Source organism: Cannabis sativa, chromosome 1 (assembly GCF_029168945.1).
Source record: "Cannabis sativa cultivar Pink pepper isolate KNU-18-1 chromosome 1, ASM2916894v1, whole genome shotgun sequence".
Taxonomy (NCBI): Eukaryota; Viridiplantae; Streptophyta; class Magnoliopsida; order Rosales; family Cannabaceae; genus Cannabis; species Cannabis sativa.
This window is the reverse complement of record NC_083601.1, coordinates 56,948,411-56,972,079: the sequence shown is the minus strand read 5'-3', so window position 1 is coordinate 56,972,079 and position 23,669 is coordinate 56,948,411. Positions and strand designations below refer to the sequence as shown.

General features: G+C 34.0%; 2 protein-coding genes across 2 annotated transcripts; one reads left to right on the top strand and one right to left on the bottom strand.

Moving 5' to 3' along the window:
- The first annotated feature begins 1,573 nt into the window (after positions 1 to 1,573).
- LOC133033635 (arogenate dehydrogenase 1, chloroplastic-like) lies at positions 1,574 to 3,484 on the top strand. The gene is made up of 7 exons (XM_061108628.1): positions 1,574 to 1,797; positions 1,904 to 2,072; positions 2,172 to 2,327; positions 2,629 to 2,711; positions 2,829 to 2,898; positions 3,022 to 3,096; positions 3,185 to 3,484. Exons 1-7 carry the CDS (start codon positions 1,616 to 1,618, stop codon positions 3,260 to 3,262), a joined length of 813 nt encoding a protein of 270 aa, XP_060964611.1. The 5' UTR covers positions 1,574 to 1,615; the 3' UTR covers positions 3,263 to 3,484.
- Positions 3,485 to 3,896: 412 nt separating this feature from the next.
- Positions 3,897 to 8,839, bottom strand: LOC115705120 (protein RETICULATA-RELATED 6, chloroplastic). The gene is made up of 7 exons (XM_030632361.2): positions 7,973 to 8,839; positions 7,210 to 7,339; positions 6,461 to 6,991; positions 5,930 to 6,037; positions 5,208 to 5,756; positions 4,662 to 4,775; positions 3,897 to 4,254 (listed from the first exon to the last, which is right to left on the bottom strand). Exons 1-7 carry the CDS (start codon positions 8,653 to 8,655, stop codon positions 4,087 to 4,089), a joined length of 2,283 nt encoding a protein of 760 aa, XP_030488221.2. The 5' UTR covers positions 8,656 to 8,839; the 3' UTR covers positions 3,897 to 4,086.
- Positions 8,840 to 23,669: the final 14,830 nt, after the last annotated feature.

Below are 23,669 nucleotides of genomic sequence, written 5' to 3'. Positions count from 1 at the left end.
ATGGGGCAAGGAGCTTCTCATGTCTGGAATTAGGAAAAAAGTTGGAGACAGTACATCCATTTCAATTTATACTGATACCTGGATTTCGAGGTGTGGTAAGCTGGCATATCTTAGTAATCCTTCCTATCAGAAATGTTTTGTTTCTAGTCTAATTGCTTCCAATGGTTCATGGGATGTCATCAAGCTTCATACACTATTTCCCAATAATATTTGCTAGGCCATACTCTCTATCCCTCTCCCAAATACCCAATCACCTGATTCCTTTTTATGGCCTTTTACATCTCATGGACACTACACAATAAACTCATGATATCACCATGCTCATACCTTAGCTACACAAAATGAACCTTCTCCTTCAGATTCCTTTGAGCAACAAAAATGGTAGAAATCCTTTTGGCTCCTCCCTATTCCGTCAAAGATCAAATACTTTGCTTGGCGAGCTTACAACGATGTTCTCCCAACTAGATCGAAGCTTCATCACAAGCGAATCATTCCCAACTCAGTTTGCTGCTGCTGCCATTGCACTAAATAGACCCTAGTACATGCTCTTTTTGGTTGCTCTACTGTCTAGAAGGTATGGAAACTAACCCACTTTTATGTTTTTCTTTCAAAATACTAGTTGTTGTCTATTGTTGATACATTGCATCTTATTTAAACTAACTTTTCCACAAGAGATTTCTAGTTTTTTCTTTGTTTGTTGTGGAAAATATGGCACTGCAAGAACGAAACATTACATCATAGGCATGTCACCAATCCTAGCTTGGTTCTATAAGGGGCAGAGCAGTACCTGCATCAGTATCAGCTGCATAATGAGCCTTCCTACACTTCCTTGGCCTATGCAACTCGCTCATCCGCTTCCAATTGGGTACCCCCACCTGCTGGCCTTTTGAAATTGAACATTGATGTAGCTTAAGACACAAACAGATGCAAGATGGGCCTTGGCTTTGTAATATGCAACTGCAAAGGAGATATCATCGCGGTAGCCTCCATACCTTGGCTTGTTGTCTTTTCACCTTTGTTAATGGAAGCTCTCTCTCTCTTTAGCAGTCTCTAAAGTGGTGTCTTAAAAATTTAATTGTTGTCTCTAACATTGAATCGGATTGTCAAGTCCTTGTGGACCGTGTCCACCATATATCCACCACCAATCTTTGTTTACATGATTTTATTTGTAATATTAATAGCTTATTTTCTTTATTTCCTCAAGTTACTGTTAACTATGTTGTTAGGGAGGTAAATATTGTTGCTCATAACTAGCTAAGTATACTTTAAACTTAGATAAGGAAAATATTTGAACACAATAAAATACCTATGCACTTGATTGTATCCTAAACATTTGATTTCTATTATACAGGTTTTTTTTAATTTATTTTTTCGAGAATAATCTTTTAAGTTATTGAAGCCTTCTATCAAGAAAAAAAAAAAGTAGTTGAAGCCATTTGACCTAAGAACTATACCTAGGCAACATGTGGAGGTAGAGCCCACCAAACATGACAACCAGAAATAGGCAGCAACAAAATTCGAAGACTTTTTGGCCCCTCATTATTTATTGCTGAATTATTAAGCCTACTTTAGCCTAAAAAGTAGAAACTCAATTTTGAACAACAAAACAAAAACCATGTATACTTCCTCATCATCTGTCTCGATTTCTTCATCAAATCTCAAAATTGGCATAGTGGGATTTGGTTCCTTCGCCCAATTTCTGGCACAGACTATGATCAAACAGGGCCATAAGTTAACAGCAACTTCTCGGACAGATTACACTGATCTCTGTCACTCTTTGGGTGTCTCATTCTTCAGGTACAAATTTTTGCATACAAAATGTACAAAGGGAAAGACAGAGGTATGTCTTTTTAACTATTCTTTTTTTCTAAAAGAAAAAAAAAATTCCTTGAGTATTTAACAGGGATATAGAAGCGTTTCTTGAAGCGGAAAACGACGTCGTTTTGATATGCACCTCGATTATGTCCTTATCTGAGGTTGTCAAGTCAATGCCATTTCATTGTCTAAAAAGGCCAACCCTTTTCGTAGATGTACTCTCTGTCAAAGAGTATCCAAAAACATTTCTACTGCAAGTAAGCTAAATTGACTCCCATAAAAAAACACTCCATAGTAAAAACAAAATGCTTTTTAGTTTTTACATAACACAAGGCGTGTTTGTATTTGCTTATTAGGTGCTTCCTGAAGAGTCAGATGTGCTTTGTACTCATCCCATGTTTGGACCAGAGAGTGGGAAAAATGGGTGGAAAGGCTTAACGTGTGTGTTTGAGAAAGTTCGAATAAGGAACCAATCTACTTGCTCAAGCTTTCTCCAAATTTTCCAGACTGAGGTAACTAGTCATTTCGCCTAAGCTAATATCTTGATCGATTCCTCTGTTAACTAATAGTGCTTTACATTTTTGTTCCTACAATTATTAAGCTAAACAAACATCATGCCACATGTATAACTATTTAATACTCAGAAGAGTATGCCCTCCTTACTCAAATTACTATCTGATCATAATATGTGTTCTTAGTATGACTATTTAATAGTCAGAAGAGTCTGCTACCCCTTGCATGTAAAAAAACACCATTTAGAGATGCTAGTTTCAAGTATCTTTGCTAACAAAAATCAGCATGTATTCAATCCAGGGTTGCCAAATGCTGGAAATGTCTTGCGAGGAGCATGACAAAGTGGCTGCTAAGAGCCAATTTCTCACTCACACTATTGGCAGGTATTCTTCTTCTTTTTCTTCTTCATTTTTTTCTAGCCCTATATCAGTAATGACTGGTGAAAAAAAAATAAAAAAATTCTGTCATGAACAAGTCTCAAGCATCTACATGTTTTTCAGGGTATTGTCGGAAATGGCGATTGAGTCCACACCTATGAACACGAAAGGCTTTGAAACACTAATCCAGTTGGTATAATAAATGATCATATTGAAGTGTTTTCTTTTTTTCTTTCTTTCTATATTTAAATAGTTAAAAAAAAAAAAAGAATCTGCAATGGAGTAGAAAGGAGACTAACATCAAATTATTTTGCAGAAAGAGAACACCATGAAGGATAGTTTTGATTTGTATAGTGGGTTATTTCTACGAAATAGATTTGCCAAACAAGAGGTATGGATCAACTGCCCTATGTTCTTAACATAACTTATGTGCTTAAAGATTTGCTAAAACTAAAAATTTACAACTTAAATATATGCAGCTGGAAAACCTTGAACTTGCACTGCAGAAGGTCAAGCAGAAGCTGCTAGATAGGATGAATGAAGAGCAAGATATATAACTGCTGCAACACTAACATAAGAATTTATGTATGAGAGACTCTGATTTAAGACATTTGGTTGAAAAAATATATTTGATAAACAAATATTGTTTCCCATTGTAGTTGTTCGAATTGGTTGACAGGTCCAACTGATAAAGAAGACATTTGTTTTCTTGTGGTTGGGTGATTTATGTGAGAGTAAATATTTATGGTTTGAAATTTGAATAACAGTTTGACTATCTATTCCACTCTTTACACATTCAACTTGACTTTTTACACGATCCACATGTTTGATTTTAATTGGTTTTTATTAACATTACAAATAAAAATAACTATTAAAATGCTTGTAATCATTTTGTAACAATCCAATCTCATCAAAACAAATCGTATTGTTCAAATTATTCAATCGGCATAAGTAGAATTTGTCTTAGTGAAATACCAATATCAGAGTGTAATATGGAGTACATTTAGCATTTCTCAAAACTAAATCAAACATTGTTGGCCATATCAATCAGATTGTTCTACTTGGTTGGTTGGTGGATACTATTCCAAGGAATGTTAGAGGCGCTACAGGCTGCCGAGTTTCCATTACAATATTGTTTTTATTTGTTAATTTATGTTAAATTGCGCAAAATTTCAGAAGTACACAACAGAATAGCAAGATACAACTTTCTATATATTTTCATCAAAATTGGAGTAATTGCATTGAATGTATACAAAAATTGGGTATTTAGAGTTCTATAACACAAGGACTGCTCTGTTTCACGTTTCATGTTCCTCTTTTCATTAGTATATGAAGGGAAGGAGGGAAAAAAATTAATTAAAAAAAAAAAACTGTGGCTCTACTATAAAATGGGATTATCACCTTCCTGATTTTTTATCTCATCTATATTGGTTTCTTCTGTGTTATTGCCTTCCAATGCGACGTGACTAGGAGAATCAGAATTTTGTAAAGAGGGTAATTCCTTTGCCCGAGACTGCAGTCCTGTATAGTGAGCGAGATCAATCCATTGCTGCAGCATTGAAGAAACAATGTTAAGCCAAGTTCAAGAATAATCATCTTATTTCATTATAGCCACTGTGATGCAGTGCGTGAAAAATTCAAAGAAATAGGAATGGAAATTAAGTAAAAAAATGTATCAAAACTTGGTGGCGGAAAATAAGATTTTAGGGAAAGGTCTACAAAAAAGAATTCAGAATGGTTTCCTATTAACTTAAGCCTAGATTTTCTAGTTTAAATTCCTTCATAATAGTAATAATAAACTATAGTTCCAAACAAATAGAAGTATATTACAGCTAAATGTTATTTTGCCTTACGGACAGGTAAAGACGTGTTTGTCAATCTCTGAGCATATTTTTCACAAGTAGAAAGTAACTGTAGTTGAACGAAAGTATAGAAGCGAAAGGAGATGGCTATTACCTGAGTTCCCCAGTAGGAATTGATCGTCCGAGCAATAAATGACAGCAAATTTACAAATATTGTTTGAGATGGAAATTCATCAGAAATTCTGTGCTCCACAATTCCAGCGATAAACTGCATTAGAAATAATAGAGATCAGCATATATTCACCTGAATATTTGAAGAAAACCGACGCTATGGTTAATAATATACAGATGTAATGACGGTAAGAACATAGATGCTTATTTACCGTATCACAAAACCTTTGTTGAAATTTAAAGCCCATAAAATAAAGGACAACAATATGCATTCATCCTTTGGATTTTCTATGAAAACACAACCTCTTAATTCAGTAGAATACTAATAGGTCTAGCCTTTACCATAAAAAAGAAAATAATAATAATAATAAAAAAGCTTCTTGTGCCTGTATAAATTAATAATGACAGAAATGAAAAATAATAATTCAAAAAAACTCATGATTTAAACAGTAAGATTTATTAGTGAACACAATACCAAGAATGCACAACAGAATAACAACTGAGGCACCCACAGAAACTTCTATTGTACCTGATAGCGAAGATTTGCTGAGATTCCAAGAAAGCCCGAGTAAACAACAGCTGTTTTTAGTATTGGAGATCTTTTAGTGTGTTCTATATTGACAACTTCTGGATTAAGAACTTTGCGAAATCCATACAGAACATTTGAGAAGGCAACAGCCCCAATACTGGAAACGAATCCAACACTAGCAAGCTTTAAACCACCAAAAACAACTGATGCAATTCTATGATTGATATTCCAGTACTTTCCAACAGGACTCTTTTGAAATGCATTATCAGGAATGGATCCAAGGAGGTCTGTTATAGTGTCCATGCTATCAAGGCCATTTAATTCCTTTGCTGGCGAGAGGAATGATAGAGTTGGCGCAGGAAGCCATACTGTAAAAAAATCAACAACTATTCCCCTTACAGTATCTGTAATAACGTAATCCAACTCTTGAAAGAAATTTTCTTTCCGCTTTTCGTATTGTGCTATAAGAGCTGTAGTTATAGAGATAGACTCTTCTATAGCTAATCTGTGCAAAAATTTAGGATCTGCCAATAATCTTTCCCTGAAACCCTGCATTAAAAATGAAAAGTAGTCAACTTAGGTGCTATAAAGCACTACATCTATCACATCTCATTTAAACCATGAACACAGTTTAGACATGCGCAGGTTTTTCTTCCACAAAAAACAATTTAACTTCAAAATCACAATACACAAGTGACTTTTGTTTTCAGAAACAAGCTTACCTGGAAGCGATGAGTGAGTTCTGACATAAGAGGATTCTTCTCCAAATCAAAGAAATTTTGTAATACCTCTGGAGATACCAAACCAAGATCTAGTCCTTTTTGAAGGTCCTGAAATCATGACAGAATATAGTCTTTTGAGAAGGTCATTAAGGGATTGAATAGCAGGCGGTCATAACATACAAACCCAAAAATCTCACCTACCAAGAGCTACATCTACCCATCCCCCTCAAAGTCCAACGAACAGATTAAATTAGGACTTACACAACTCCTCACAGTTCAATTACTTCCAGGAAATATATCTCCATTGTATCTACTTATGCATGCAGAAGATAAATAACAGCAGATAATGTATGAGAATTATAAGATGATTCAGTAAGCATATGTTGGACCCAAACCAAATGGATGTATGATGTCATTTGTAATAGCCAGGATGTGTATTTCAAGTTTGACAGACTAAATAGTAGAAACTGCTGTGTAAAGTAGTTGCAATTTTGGCAGTAATGCATCGCAAGAATACTGAGAATGTGTAACCTGAGGGAGGGCATCTCGTCTACTGCCAGCAGCATTCATAACTCGAGCAATTTCAGCGCGGTCAAAACAGTTCCTGTCGCAAGGTCTGGCAGCAGAATACCACAAAAAGTCAGCAATCGGAACTTCTCCCTCTCTTCTTATTTGCTGTCTTTCAGGATCAAGTAATACAACCACTTGGTTTTTCTTTGGTATCCTTTTTGAAATTCTTGCAGGCACCCCAGTACCTCTGGACCCGTATGCAACATGGCTCGCCCCTGTAACCACTACTATAATACCTGTGGTTCCTCCATCCACCATGGCTTGCAAGATATTTTGGGACATGGTATAATCGTCCACCACTCGAGCTTGAACAGATAGATAGGAGCTTGGGCCGAAAGGAATAGATTGATTTGGATAGTTTAAATCAACCAGTGACCCACGTGAGATAGAAGTAAAGCCTGCAATGAAGCCTGAACCAGCTGGAGGAGTGTATTTCTTGCGATCAGCCTTTGAAAGTCCAGTAATACCTTCTGCTTGTACAGTCCGCAAAACCTACTTAATTTATAATAATGAGTATTTTGTCAATCTCTACCCTAAATAACAAAAGGATCAACAGACATAATAAAATCATAATACATGAATGCAAAGCAGAAAGATGGCGAGCCCCTAAACAACCTAAGATAACAGATAACAATTTATCCCACCATAGCACATGCAAAGTAATTTAATAATTTCTAGTGTCTATTCCTTATATGGGAAATGTAAGAGACCTTGAGTGGAGTACCACAAGCAACAAGTCTAACTCCATTATCGCGACAGTAACTTAGAAGAGGTTCATACTCCTGCCAGCGCTCAGGTGCCCAATGTGTTGTGTAAGACTTCAAGGTTTCTCCATCTATGCTGCAATGATTTTCAAGAAACGTGATAGAGGAAAAAGTATACAATTTTTTGTTCATATATTGGTGTATTTAACAAATACTGTTGACATGAGATCGTTAATAATCCTATTTATACAGAACTTAACTATAAATGGAAGGTTTCTGCAATAATTAACAGCATATAAACAAAATAATCGTGAATATTTAAATTTCATTCCGAGTTAGAGGCCTTTAAGGTGACATCATTGGTTCAAGTATAGAGGTCTTAAGGTTGAGCAACAATCCAACTAATAGTCCAAGCTGAGGTGCATCTATTCTATTAAGAGAAGGCAAGAACGAATATATTAAATAGAGTAAAATCACAAGCTGGGCATTCTTAGCAAATTGATGATATGAAAATTGTCATCAATTAGCCATTTCGAAAAGGTCAACCCAACCAGTGCTGTATTATATAGCTCATATACTTCATGGCTTCAAATCAACAATTACGACTAATAATTGAGACATTATTTTTTACTAAATTTGGATCTTGAATATGACTCCACTCCACGAAACACGATTAGATAAAGGTTCAACCAAATAAGTCATAAAAGCTCGCATGCACATATGATACCGTTGAAGAAATATAATATGAACGTGTTGGCAGGGTTAATACCTTTTGTCCATATACTGGTTGAGTTGGTCTTGCATTGTAGAAGGAAAAGCTTCCAGAGCCAAAGATATGGGGCGTTCAATTTCCACACACCTATTTCTCAAACCTTTTACGATTTCAAGCTCCAACTCCTTATCATCACGAATCGGAACCTGTTCTGCTTCCCCTAAATACACAATCCGAGCGTTCATCAGCTTATCCCACACCTTCTTCTTGTCCTTCCCCACCGCCATCGGTTCTCCAATCGCCGTCGCATCGTAAATCCTTGCATTCATAACCTTCTCCTCCTCTTCCTTCTTCTTCTCCGCCTCCACCTCAATTTTCGGAGCCACTTCCGTCACATTCGTTTGCAGCTGTGGCTGCGGCGTCTGCGAATTCGGCAGTGCATCCTCTCCACTCGCCATCGCCGATTGCAGAAACCACGTTCCGAGCGCCAGAGACGGAGCGAGTAGCACATGTCGTCTCGAGTACGCCTCACTCCGGGAAGATCCACTGGAGAAATTCTCATTTTCAGGTTGGTTAAGGCAACATAAAACCGGACGAATGATATGTTGCCGCAGCTTCACGCCGGAAAATCGACCAGAAAATAGGGTTGCCGGGACAAATTCCCTGAGATTCCTATAATTTATATTGTAGAGTGGTCTACCAAGGTCGAAGCCACTGTGAGTGTGGGGTTGTGGCTTCATTTTTCGCGGTGAAACGTAGGCGTTCTGTCAGTTAAGCATTGGTCAAGTCACCGAACGAACGAGAAGACCGTTCGCTTTATTTTCCTTTTCGTTAGTCAATTATCGAGCCATCTGTCTTTCCTAAGCCTCAAATAATTTTCATATTTTATTTTCTGTAGTAGGAAATAAAATATTAAACAAAAAAATAATTTTTCATACACATAAATTGTGGTCACACGGTGGCACTTTCTGGTCTACAAATTAGATTTGTTTTTATTTTTTGTTTATTTTCTTCAGGATCAATTTCATTTTCGCTTGATACTTGTTTATTTTTTGCCACATGGGAAAGTAAACAAAAATATACTTATCAGTTATTAATTATTTGGAAGATTTTGTGTTTTGATAATTATCTGCCAAATAAGCAAAAACGAATTGAGTGGTGGGTGTCTTTTAGAACTTAGAACTGATTTGTGGAGTTCTTAATCTGTTGTGTTTTTCACATCCACTCGTGGAATTGGGTGATTATAAAACAGGGAAATAATTAGAAAGAGTACAGATCTTACGTGGAATTGACTCATCGACTCGTGTGAACTGTGAAGGATTATCTCATCTCATCCACAGCATAAAATATATTTAAGAAACGTGTTAGGTATATTAGGGCATCTCCAACCAAAAGGCATATTTGTTTATTTGATCTAATCCGTATTTTTGTAGTGAAACAACATTTAAATGGATCGGTTATTTTTAATAGATTATTTTTTTAATAATAAATTATTTAATATTTTATAGAAAAAAATTAAAAAAAGACTATTGTTTCTTATCTCCAATAATAATCTAATTCGCTCAATTTATATACAAATCAAACACATATACATATATATACTAATCTATAGATTTACAATAAAATATATATATATATGTATTCATTATTAAAATAAAGGGTAAATACCATTTTGGACCCTGTGTTTTGCAAAAGTTACAGATTGGACCCTGTATTTTGTTAAATGACAAAATGGACCCTGTATTTTCTAAAATAGTAAAAATAGAACCCTGAGCTTAATTTTTGATAACTTTTTTTTTTTAATACAACTAACTTGAAGACAATGCTTAATACGAACAGATACAAAAAATGTAAACAGTTTTGTCATATAGCACTTTAGATCAGATTATAATTAAACTTTATTTTGACAAAAAATCAATTCAGGGTCTTATTTGTACTATTTTAGAAAATACAGGGTCCATTTTGTCATTTAACAAAATACAGGGTCCAATTGGTAACTTCTGTAAAACAGAGGGTCCAAAATGGTATTTACCCTAAAATAAATAAGCTAATATATATATTTAAATTAATGTGTATGTGTCTATGTGAATAAAAATAATTTTTTTTTATATTTTCCATTATAAAATAAATAAAATATACCAACTCAATATATTACTAGAAAAGATTTAGAAATTAGAAGTTTTTTTTTTTTAATAGTAATAGAAAATAAATATATATTATATATCATAATTTTATAAAAATATATAATTAAGTGTGGATTGGATTGGATCGGTTACTTTTTGAGGTCAAACAACATCCAATCCTCACAAATACAGATTTTAGATTTTTCAATTCAATTCAATCTGCGCAAGTGTGGATATTCGCATTTTGCGGATTGGATTGGATTGGATCGTGCGGATTGGATTGGTTCGGATACTTTCTGGACAGTCCTATTACTATATATAATGTGAAATTTTTTTGTTTTACTCCAATGAGACTGCAATTGTCACCTTATTTTTATGGAGATCTACAGTGTCCCACTAATAATAGTTGGCATCATAGATCACGATATTTTTTTTTAGAAAAATTAATAATTCAATAATATTTACTAATATAATTTATTGGATTTGATAAATATTTAGTATTAAAATATTCTTATTATATTAATAAAATAATAAAATAATAAAGAATATAAAATTTGGTGTAACTTTTAGTGTTGTGATTGGAATTGATAAAAAATTTAGTATTGAAATAGTAGCTTTTGGGAATTAATTTAATACCAAATTTGAGTTTTACCATTAGAGATGGCCTTAGTAATCATAAAATAAGAGTAATGTTATTGTTTTTTCTTTAATAAGAAAAAAGAGGAAATGTTAAACTTAAACATACTCTCCAACGTTATAAAAAAAATACTTTATATACTATTGTTTAACTTTTTTTTTACGCTATGTTTGGTAAGAAGGAGAGAGAGTTAAATGGATGGAAAGTTGATGAAGGATGGAGAATATAAGGGAGGGAGAGGAGAGTAATGATCCTTTTATATTGTTTGGTAGGAAGGATGAAGTGATTGAAGGATAGATAATTATTAATTTATAAAATTACTATTTTATTCTTATAATTATTTTTTAATAATATTTGTTGAGGGCATTTATGTAATTTACAATAATTAAAGAGGAAGAGTTTCAATCCTTCCATTATTGGAGGGATTACAAATGGGAAACTTACAAAAATACTGGAATTTGAGTGAATTTTTACAAAAAAAATGTCACACGGAATTTTTTTTCAAAAATACCGTGTTTTTATAAAATACCAGTAAAACACAAAGCAAATTAACTCAAAACAATAGTAGAACAACTAAAAAACACCAATAGAACACCAGTGAAACTTAACACAGTATATTGCAGTATGAAACTTATAAAAAATTACAGTAAAAAAGTAAAAATTTCGTCTGTCAGTATTTTTGAAAAAAAAATAACAAAAGTTAGTATACCATGTAAATTTCCCTTACAAATTAGAGATTTGAGTGGATTTGATATCCTCTCACCTCTCCTTTCTCTCCTTCACTCTCTCTTGCCAAACAAAGGGATTTCTTATCTCCTCCCACCTCTATCCCTTCTCTCCTCTCCATCCCTCCACTTCTCCCTCTTACCAAACATAGTGTTAATTTATAATTTGGAATGCTTCGGTGATTTCTTCGGTAGTTTCTATATGAGTTGCTATGTAGATTTATTTTGGTTGCGATTTAGGTTAATCTGTTAATTGCTATAGGATTTCTATGTAAAATTCCGTAAAAATACAAATAAAAAATTATTTTAAAGTGTAAAAATAAAAAAGATCCACTTGCACACAATCATGACAAGAAAAAAAGTCTTTGCCATGTTTGGTATGGCTTTTATAATTTTTTTTAGTTTTTAGAATTAAAAAAAAATAATTCTAGAAGTGTTTGGATAAAAAATGAAAAATTCTTTTTTAATTTAAAAGTCTTTTTAGAAAAGCTAGAGAATCTATTTTTAAAATTAAAATCAATTACATAGCTCTTTCTAATTGAGAAATGCTAAAGGGCACTCATGGTACCTAACACCCTTATAATGTGTAATATTGTTATTGTTACAATTTAATATCAGATCTCACTTATTTTAATTTAATAAAAATTATAGAGAACGCTAATCAATTATAAGATGTCATGTCATAGAGGTGCTAAGCACCATGATGGCCCATTGCAATTCGCTTTTTAAATTACTCACAAAAGATCTTTTTTAATGATTGTTGCCCTTAATTTTGCCCAAAATACGTGGACCAATACAACTGCAATATGTGGATTTGAGAAATATGGTTCTGAGATGATTTAACTAAGTCTTTTTGGATCAAGAGTATCAACAAGAAAATACCTCCCGGAGAAGATATGAGGGGTCCATGTACTCTCGGAGGACAGAGCTATGGCAAAGCACCTCCGGGAGGCACCAGACCCCATTTGAACAGTCACTTCGCATTTAATGCCGCATGGGAGAAAACGTATTGAAACTGCCATAAGCATTAAGTTTGACGGCGTAACCCCTCTTCTGCAGCTATTATGCTATGATTAATAAGCCTAGTGACGGCTACTTTATGAGGGATCACATCAGTCAAGAAGGGATAAAGGATTATATCCACCTAACCCCTAAGATACCTAGGGTATAGGCCATGTATTTCCCATTTTATATCTGCTGGGAATGTGTGCCCCTACTGAAAAAACACAGAAAGTCTAGAAGTTCGGTTCTAGGGATCACCCCAGAAATACACTATAAATATCCCCCAAACACATTAAGGCGGGGGTCGAGAATTCTGGGTTTATAAGAATCAAAGAGAGAAAAACTACCAAGAACATTCTCTATAATAAATACTCTCATAAATACAAAAGACTCGTGGACTAAGGCTCATTAATGCCCTAACCACGTAAAAATCTCATGCATTAAACTTCCTACAGCTTTCTCAAATATATTTTTAAATCGGTTGTCGAAAACCTCGGTCAACATTTTGGTGCTTTCATTGAGAGCTGAAGGAAGCGTCTATAAATAGACAACAACCTTATAAGCTAAAACAACAATGGTGGAGACTCGCAACACACATCAGCCCTGTCCTCCTCAAGACGCCCAATATCCTGAAGATGAGGAAGTGGCCTCAAGAGTCAACGTGGGCTCTGAGGTAGGAGGAGAGACCAACGACGACGAATACGAAGGAAACTTTGACGAGTACGACGCCTATGACGAAGGTAGTTACACAGAACTAGTGCTCTTGAGACAAAAGGCTGCTAATCATGAAGCTGAAATCACAGCTCAAAAAGAGCAAAACAAAAGGATGCAAGAGGTGATGCTCGCCATTCAGAAAGCCATGGAGGCAGCAGGGATCCATGTGTTGGATATTATTTTACCAGGATCTTAGATCTACTCACAAGTATGTTTATTAACATCCTAAATATGAACTTTCTAAAACGATAAATTAAACACATATAAAGTTTAAGAAACCTTACATTGGGTGCAGCGGAATTAAATGACTCCTTCCGTTCAGATCTCTAACCCTTGATTCCTTTCTGTAGCAGAGTATTATCAAGATCTGAACCTGGATCTTCTTCTCTAAATCCTTGATGCTGAATCTCCTTTGCTGATGATCTTTCTTCACGATCTTCCTCACTATGATTGAGGTATTGTTTGATGTGTGTGGGCACTACTCTAATCACTAAGAGAGGTTCAAAATATGAAGGAAGAATGGAGAGAGAGAGTGGCGGCTAGAGAAGAGAGTGGAGGCTCAGTTTTTTTTTTATTCAGAAAGTGTAATTTTCCTGAAGCCTTCACTATCTATTTATAGCATTCCACTAGGGTTAGATTTGAATTATATGGCATTAAAATAATGAAAAAATCAATTTAAAAAGATACAATAGGTGGCCGGCCATGGCTTAGGTGGACTGGGCCTTGATTTTTGCAATTTTGCAATTTTAACACCTTTTGTATCTGATTTTCTCAAAAATACCAATTTGCTAATTCAATCATTTAAATGCCAATTCTAACTATTTAATAACTATAAATAATTATTAAATAATATTGTCATTTATCATATTTATTAAATGAACCATACAAAGTATCATAATTAACAAATATGCCCCTATTAACTCTTTCTTTACAATTTTGCCCTTACTTAGTGAAAATTTCACAAATAGACATAGTCTAATTCGTGAATTATAATTCATTAATAAAAACCAATTACATGAGTCTTACAAACAATATTATCTCAACTAGTGGGGGGACCATGGGTCTATATAACCGAGCTTCCAATAAGTAGATCAAGAATTTAGTACTAAAATTCACTAACTTATTAATTCTTCGTTGAATCCACGCATAGAACTTAGAATCGCACTCTCAGTATATAGAATGTTCTATATGTTCCACCATATAGACACATCATTAGTTATCCATTGTTATAATCCTAATGTGATCAATGGTCCTCTATATGAATGATCTACACAGTAAAGGGATTAAATTACCGTAACACCCTACTATGTATTTTATCCTTAAAACACTTGACCCCGTATAAATGATATTTCAGCTTATGTGAAATGAGATCTCCACCATTTATTTTCGTTTGGTCAAGCTTGAAGGAAATCATCCTTTGCTTACTACTCGCCAGGTAGAAGCTATAGATTCCATGTTTATGCTAGCGCTCCCACTCAATTGCACTACCGTGTTCCCAAAAAGTATGTATCACCCTGACCTAAAAGTAGGCTTAACTAACAATTCAAAGAAACACGAATAGCCTTTCAAGATTGAGCCTAATCATAACAGGATTAAGATCATTTGATCTAGGATCAACTTGGCGATATTGACTTGAATAGATTTTATGGTAAGTTTAATTAAATCTAAGTCAAAGTTCAATATCGGTCCCTTCCGATGCATACTCCATGCATCCAACCTGAGCTTTATTTTAACCAATGTTCTGGAAAGAACACAGTATTTCTCCAAATACAAGTAAACTATTGTTGTAGATTATCATATCAGTAAAACCCTGTGTCTGATAAATCTAGGAAACTTTATTCACATAGTCATGTTTACTTTCCAATGTGATGACAGCACAATAAACATGATCAAGTATGTGAAAAGGGTTTAAGATGAATTTATAAATCAATTAGACAAGCAATTGAAAAAGTGAGCCAAAACATACACAAATGAATGAAAAATACTTCTGTTTCTTTATTGATGTTGAATAAAAAAGATTACATTAAAATGGAGTTTTATTTAGGGCATAAAACCTAACAAACTCCCACTTGCACTAATATAAAACTAATTAGTACATATCAATTAATCCTAAATTCTGACGGTGCTTTTCAAAGGCTGTCAGCCAAGACTTAGGTAAATGGATCAGCCAGGTTGTCCTCTGTGTCGACTTTCTCAACTAGTACATCCCCTCTTGCCACGTATTCTCTGATAATGTGATACTTCCTTTCAATGTGTTTGCTTCTCTTGTGGCTTCGAGGTTCTTTACTGTTTGCTATTGCTCCATTGTTATCACAGAGTAGTATCAGAGGCTTTTCCATTCCAGGAACAACTCCTATGCTGGTGAAGAACTTTCTTAGCCAGACAAGTTCTTTAGCAGCTTCGGCTGCTGCTATGTATTCAGCTTCCATAGTTGAGTCCGATATCGAGGTTTGTTTAGCACTTCTCCAAACCACTGCTCCACCCCCAAGAGTAAACACCATCCCAGATGTTGATTTCCTGTCTTCAAGACTTGCTGGAAATACGAATCGGTGTAGCCTATGGGATTTAAAGCACCACCCTTGTAGACTAACACAAAATTCCTTGTACTCTTTAAGTATTTCAGAATATACTTAACTGCATTCCAATGTTCTAGTCCTGGATTAGATCGATACTCGCTCACAATTCCAACAGCATAACAGATGTCAGGTCTAGTGCACAACATTGCATACATTAGACTTCCAACTGCAGAGGCATAGGGAATATTTGCCATGTCCTCTATCTCTTGAGGATCAGTCGGTGACTGTTCCTTAAATAGACGAATACCAAATCTAGAGGGCATGTTTGCCCCATTGGCATTGTTCATGAAGAATCTCTCTAAGACTTTGTCTATGTAGAGGTACATTTGAGAGAGAGCAAGAGATCTTTTCTTCGGTTTCGATAATGCGAATACCAAGAACATAGGCTGCTTCACCCAAATCTTTCATTTCGAATTGAGTGTTGAGCCATTCCTTAATGTGAGTCATTTTCTTGATATTGTTTCCAATGATCAAAATGTCATCAACATAAAGGACCAGGAATACTACTATTTGGTCTTCCTTGAGTTGGTAAACACAAGGTTCATCTTCATTCTGAAGAAAGCCGTAGGTCTTGATGATTTCATCAAACCTTTTGTTCCATGAGCGAGAAGCTTGCTTAAGTCCATAGATAGACTTGTTTAACTTGCAAACTTTCTTTTCTTGCCCAGGAAGAACATAACCTTCTGGTTGCTCCATATAGATGGTTTCTTCAAGTACCCCATTAAGGAAGGCAGTCTTGACATCCATTTGCCGATTTCATAATCGAAAGCGGCGGTATGGAGAGAAGAATTCGGATGGATTTGAGCATGGCAACAGGACTAAAAGTTTCCTCATAGTCCACGCCTTCTCTTTGGGTATAACCCTTGGCTACAAGTCTAGCTTTAAAAGTTTCGACTTCGCCTCCAGCTCCTCTTTTCTTCTTGTAAACCCACTTGCATCCTATCGGGTGATAGTCGTCAGGTGCGTCTACATATACCCTGACTTTGTTCTTTTTCATGGAATCCATTTTTGAATCCATTCCGGCTGACCATCGTTTCCGTTGCGGACTAGCCATTGCCTGTTTATAGGTTAATGGATCGTCATCAAAACCGTCACCTACGACCATATTGATTTCACCATCCAAGCCATAACGAGCAGGTTTTGTTGAAACCCTCCCACTACGACGAGGTACGGTTGTCTTCTGAACAGAAACTTTAGTAGTAGATTTCTCAGTTTGTTCAACTGAGGGAGTGGGATCGTCTTCTTCACGAGTGGAAGAGGACGGAACATTGGAAGGACTTAAATGCGATAAAGCAATTCCTCTAGAACAACTTTACTTTTCGGTTTGTAGTCTTTAATATAGTTCTCTTCAAGGAAAGTAGCATTTGTAGAAACAAACACTTTATTATCCTTGTGACTATAAAATAGTCCACCCCTAGTCTCTTTAGAATTTCCAACAAACATGCATACTTCGGTACGTGATTCAAGTTTGCCTTCTTTCTTTCTTAAGACATGAGCAGGGCACCCCCAAATTCTGTAATGGCGTAAACTAGGTGTTCGACCATTCCAAAGTTCGACGGGTGTCTTAGGGACTGCTTTAGATGGAACAACATTTAGAATGTCATTTGCCATCTGTATAGCATATCCCCAGAAGGACGTAGACAGAGTTGAATAACTCAGCATAGACCTAACCATTTCCAAAAGAGTGCGATTTCGTCTTTCTGCAACTCCATTTTGTTGTGGAGTGGCTGGGGCAGTGTATTGGGATTCAATTCCAAGTTCAATTAAATGATCTTTGAACTGCATATCCATATATTCTCCACCCCTATCAGTTCGCAAGATCTTTAATGATTTACCTAATTGGTTTTGAGCCAAAGCATGAAATTCTTGAAACTTTTCAAACGTTTCAGATTTCTTTTGCATTAGGTAAAGAAAACTATATCTAGAGAAATCGTCAATGAAAGTGACAAAATACTCATAACCACCTCGGGCTTTGACATTCAAAGGTCCGCAGACATCGGAATGCACTAACCCTAGAGGGATTTTGGCACGCTCGCCCTTTGCAGAGAAAGAACGTTTAGTCATTTTTCCTTCTAGGCGGGACTCACATACTGGCAGTTCACCTAAGACGACATTTTTCAATGGACCGTCTTTGGTGAGCCTATTGAGTCTATCAAAGCCTATATGACCTAAACGTAAATGCCATAGATAAGTTTGATCATCATTATCAATCTCTTTTCTTTTTAGGTTTCTAGGTCTAGCTACACTGAAAAGTTCACTATTTAGTGAGATTTGAGTACTCGGTCTTAAAACATAAAGCCCTTGTTCCATTATAGCAACACATATTTGAAATCCATTACGAGAAATTAAACAATTTGTACTCGAAAAATTCAATATATAAGATTGTGTTTGCAAACATGAGACACTAATCAAGTTTCTACTAAAGTTTGGGATAAATAAAACATTTTCTAAAATTAAAAATCTTTGTTGAAACTTGATGCGGGCTTTTCCTCTAGCTTTGACCGATACTAATTCGCCATTGCCAACTTTAAGCTGTAACTCTCCTGGAAGCAAATTTTCCCAAGTTTCAAGCAACTGCAGTGAAGAACATACATGGTTAGTAGACCCAGAATCAATAATCCAGATGGATTTGTCGTTCTCTAAAACACATGATTCAAAGACAAAAGCATTACCTTCGTTTGAATTGTTTAGAAGCTTGGGACATCGTTCTTCATGATGACCCTTTCCATTACAATTCGAACATAGAAGATTATGTCTGATAATTGTACTTGAAGAAGCAGTTTTGCTAGATCCTTCATACCTAGTCCTTTTCCTTCGATTATTGATTGCAAACCCAGGGGGACCCATTGCAATCAAGTTCCGTTCATGGGCTCGTAATTGTGTTTCGAGCTTGTCCATGTCGGAGGAGTTAGAATTGTTGATCATATAAGAGATAACAAATTCATTATACTCCGGAGGAAGACTATTAAGGATAAGTTGGACCCATTGTTCTCTTGATAAATCAATTCCTAGTAGATTTTCCTTTTGGAACTTCAGATTCATCATCAACAGGTGCGAGTTAATGCAACTACCAGGATGCATTTTCACACTATAGAGTTCTTTTGCTAAGATAGTAACTAAGAGAGGATCGGGGGGTGGGTTATTCATAATGACACTACAACACATCAATAAAACAGAAGTAAGGTTTTGGCTCATAAATTCATACACAATTTAGAAAATAACAAGTAATGACATATGTTATAGAAATACTAAATCTAACATAGTTTATTTTCCAAGGTATTTCAACAACCGATACGATGTCCCGTTTAGGCGAGAGTCAAAGCATCATCCATTGAATAGAGTTGTCAGCTCATCTAAAATGATAACCATTCTAGCAACCTTTTATTCGATCAAGATTGGAATTCAGCGTTGTCCCGTTTAGGCGAGAGTCAAGGCAATTCTATCTTATGAGCTTCCACCATTGTTTCATAACTTGCAAGTCAAGTATGGTCGCCACCATTAGGGTGATCTATACCATACAAAACACTTACAAACTACTTATCATGCGAGGTTAAACGGTGTGAAATTGCTAATGAACGTTCCTCCATTAGGGAGGATTACTCACTAAAACAAACGCGGTGTAAAACCCACAATGGAGATCGAATGTCTCTTGATTAAAAGCTCATTATTTAAAAAATAATATATGTATTTTGTATAATCATTTAAATTCGATATTATAATAATGAAAAATTACAAACTAAAGTTGGTTTAAAAAAAAAAACAACTTTAATTAATTTTCAATTATTATTTAAATTTGAAAAATAAATTCAAATAAATATCGAACAAGTTCCATAATATAATAATGAAAAATTTAAAATCAAAATTGATTTAAATAAAAAATCAACTTTAATTAATTTTCAATTATTAATTAAATTCAAAAAATTAATTTGAATATAAAATGGAACAAATTTGAAAATATCTTGTTTAAGTTGTTTTAGAAGAATCTAAAAAATCAACTTAAATATCTTTCAAATCAGATTTAATTAAATTCAAAATTAAGTTGTAACCACTTAATTTTGTAGATATTTTAAGTTAATATTCAAAAAGATATTAACCTAAAAATATCTAAAATATTCCATTTTAAGTTAATATTTGAAAAAATATCAACTTAAAAAATATCTAAAGAATCTTAATAACCAATGCCTAAAATTCCTCAAGTTAATTTTGAAATTTTGAATTCAAAAGATATTCAGATTTAAGTTGGTTAGTTGTAGATAACTAAATATCAACTTAAATAGGAATATTTAATGAAAAATATAAATTAAGTTCCAGAAAGAATCTAGATGGTTATAATTCTATATTTAATTAAATACAAGAAAATACATATAATTTAGCTTAGAATATAAAATTATTTAATCTATGATTTTCTAAATTAATTTCAAAATAATTGAAATTAATTATGTTGCTAATTCAATTTTAATTAGGTTAAGCTAGTGTAATTAACCTAGTACAGTCATTCAAATCAGGCAAATGGGCCTTCACAATTGGGGTGGTTTGTGTGAGGGGGTGCTGGGTTCAGTATGTCGTACCCACTTCTATGGCTCCCAACTCTCACACAAGGCCCAAAAGAGAGGAATTTAACCTTAATAAGAACAACTGTTATTAATTGAATAGGCCCAAAAACTAAATGGGCCTAAATAAAATCTATCAAGAACTATGATAATTTATTTTAGCAACATTAACCTATATGCATCTATAATAAAATTAAACACATAGGCTCACACAGGCACACTTTGGATGGGTCCTATCATGTTGCTAGGTCATACACAAATGAAAGAAGATTATAAATTATACCTGTTACAAATTATTATCTTGACCAAGGGAGCCATCAGATCATTAGATCTGGCAAAAGGTAACCATGGCTATTTGCAATCAAGTAATAATAGGTTTTGAAAACTTACACACAAGTTAAAACACATACTCCTGCAACAGGGTTAGCTGGATAGTTGGAAGTAGGATTTATTTAATTTTAAATAAATAATTTCGAATAATAATTAAAATAATTTTAATATTCGAAAATTAAAATAAAATTTTTTAAAAAAAATTCGGAAATAAAAAAAATTTAAATTTCGAAAAAAAAATTTAAAATTAAACCTACTAATATCTTATATCTATTTAAAATTTCATGATTATAAATATCTTATTTTAAATTTAAATAAGGTCAAAATATCTAAAAAGATTTAAAAAAAAAATCTTAAAAGATAAGATAAAAAAAATATCTTAAAAGATTTTATAAATATCTTATAAAATCTCACCTTAAATTTAAAAAAATATAATCAAATTTAAAAATAAGATAGATATTTAAGCAAGAAGATAGATACTAATTCTATTCAAATTCAAATTACACTAATATCTTGAATTAAAATTTAAAAAATATTAAATTAATTCAAAATGATAATTAGAATTGAATTAGGAATAGTAATAGTATAAATACAAAACTATACAAAAAATTGGAAGTTAATTCCATGAAAAAGCATGAAAAATTGAAGAAAAATAAAAAAATTCGAAACTGTACGGACAGATTTGCGATCGGAGGAAAATATCAGCACAGCCCCGATTTTTTCAAATCTTCAAAAAATCATAACTAATTCAAATAAAATCCAAATTAAGTTCTGTAAAAGGCTAACTTGCTTAATTTTTTCCATACTATCCAATAAAAATAATTACAGAGATAAAATCGCAATTATTTTTCACGAAAATTTAACAAACATCAATCAATCATCAAATAACACTCAATACAACATGATACCATCCAAAGAACATACAAACAATCGTTTTAAAGTCCAAATTTCTTGCAAGTAAATCAATTACCATGGCTCTGATACCAGTTGTTGGATATTATTTTACCAGGATCTTAGATCTACTCACAAGTATGTTTATTAACATCCTAAATATGAACTTTCTAAAACGATAAATTAAACACATATAAAGTTTAAGAAACCTTACATTGGGTGCAGCGGAATTAAATGACTCCTTCCGTTCAGATCTCTAACCCTTGATTCCTTTCTGTAGCAGAGTATTATCAAGATCTGAACCTGGATCTTCTTCTCTGAATCCTTGATGCTGAATCTCCTTTGCTGATGATCTTTCTTCACGATCTTCCTCACTATGATTGAGGTATTGTTTGATGTGTGTGGGCACTACTCTAATCACTAAGAGAGGTTCGAAATATGAAGGAAGAATGGAGAGAGAGAGTGGCGGCTAGAGAAGAGAGTGGAGGCTCAGTTTTTTTTGATTCAGAAAGTGTAATTTTCCTGAAGCCTTCACTATCTATTTATAGCATTCCACTAGGGTTAGATTTGAATTATATGGCATTAAAATAATGAAAAAATCAATTTAAAAAGATACAATAGGTGGCCGGCCATGACTTAGGTGGACTGGGCCTTGATTTTTGCAATTTTGCAATTTTAACACCTTTTGTATCTGATTTTCTCAAAAATGCCAATTTCCTAATTCAATCATTTAAATGCCAATTCTAACTATTTAATAACTATAAATAATTATTAAATAATATTGTCATTTATCATATTTATTAATTGAACCATACAAAGTATCATAATTAACAAATATGCCCCTATTAACTCTTTCTTTACAATTTCGCCCTTACTTAGTGAAAATTTCACAAATAGACATAGTCTAATTCGTGAATTATAATTCATTAATCAAAACCAATTACATGAGTCTTACAAACAATATTATCTCAACTAGTGGGGGGACCATGGGTCTATATAACCGAGCTTCCAATAAGTAGATCAAGAATTTAGTACTAAAATTCACTAACTTATTAATTCTTCGTTGAATCCACGCATAGAACTTAGAATTGCACTCTCAGTATATAGAATATTCTATATGTTCCACCATATAGACACATCATTAGTTATCCATTGTTATAATCCTAATGTCATCAATGATCCTCTATATGAATGATCTACACAGTAAAGGGATTAAATTACCGTAACACCCTACTATGTATTTTATCCTTAAAATACTTGACCCCGTATAAATGATATTTCAGCTTATGTGAAATGAGATCTCCACCATTTATTTTCGTTTGGTCAAGCTCGAAGGAAATCATCCTTTGCTTACTATTCGCCAGGTAGAAGCTATAGATTCCATGTTTATGCTAGCGCTCCCACTCAATTGCACTACCGTGTTCCCAAAAAGTATGTATCACCCTGACCTAAAAGTAGGCTTAACTAACAATTCAAAGGAACACGAATAGCCTTTCAAGATTGAGCCTAATCATAGCAGGATTAAGATCATTTGATCTAGGATCAACTTGGCGATATTGACTTGAATAGATTTTACGGTAAGTTTAATTAAATCTAAGTCAAAGTTCAATATCGGTCCCTTCCGATGCATACTCCATGCATCCAACCTGAGCTTTACTTTAACTAATGTTCTGAAAAGAACACAGTATTTCTCCAAATACAAGTAAACTCTTGTTGTAGATTATCATATCAGTAAAACCCTGTGTCTGATAAATCTAGGAAACTTTATTCACATAGTCATGTTTACTTTCCAATGTGATGACAGCACAATAAACATGATCAAGTATGTGAAAAGGGTTTAAGATGAATTTATAAATCAATTAGACAAGCAATTGAAAAAGTGAGCCAAAACATACACAAATGAATGAAAAATACTTCTGTTTCTTTATTGATGTTGAATAAAAAAGATTACATTGAAATGGAGTTTTATTTAGGGCATAAAACCTAACACCATGTACACCTTAAAGCCATCCCTGCAGGAGTTGGAGAAACACCAGAAGAGTCCTCACCAAGCACCCAAAAGCATAAGTCTAGGGAGCCTAGCCCTATACGGTATCCCTCTGAAGGGAACCAGCGAAAAAATCCTACTTCCACCCCCGGGAAAAAGAAAAAGGTGCAGGATCTGCGAAAGGTCCGTTCAGATTTCCCGAAAGGGAAAGGTCCGCAG

Excerpts from the sequence above, each read along its gene's own strand:
- LOC133033635 (XM_061108628.1), top strand. The coding sequence starts at position 1,616 with ATGTATACTTCCTCATCATCTGTCTCGATTTCTTCATCAAATCTCAAA. Across the intron at positions 2,328-2,628 it reads TCCAAATTTTCCAGACTGAG|GGTTGCCAAATGCTGGAAAT; the intron begins GTAACTAGTCAT and ends TATTCAATCCAG. Across the intron at positions 2,899-3,021 it reads TTGAAACACTAATCCAGTTG|AAAGAGAACACCATGAAGGA; the intron begins GTATAATAAATG and ends ATTATTTTGCAG.
- LOC115705120 (XM_030632361.2), bottom strand. The coding sequence starts at position 8,655 with ATGAAGCCACAACCCCACACTCACAGTGGCTTCGACCTTGGTAGACCA. Across the intron at positions 5,757-5,929 it reads AACTCACTCATCGCTTCCAG|GGTTTCAGGGAAAGATTATT; the intron begins GTAAGCTTGTTT and ends TTTTTAATGCAG. Across the intron at positions 4,255-4,661 it reads ATTCCTACTGGGGAACTCAG|CAATGGATTGATCTCGCTCA; the intron begins GTAATAGCCATC and ends TCAATGCTGCAG.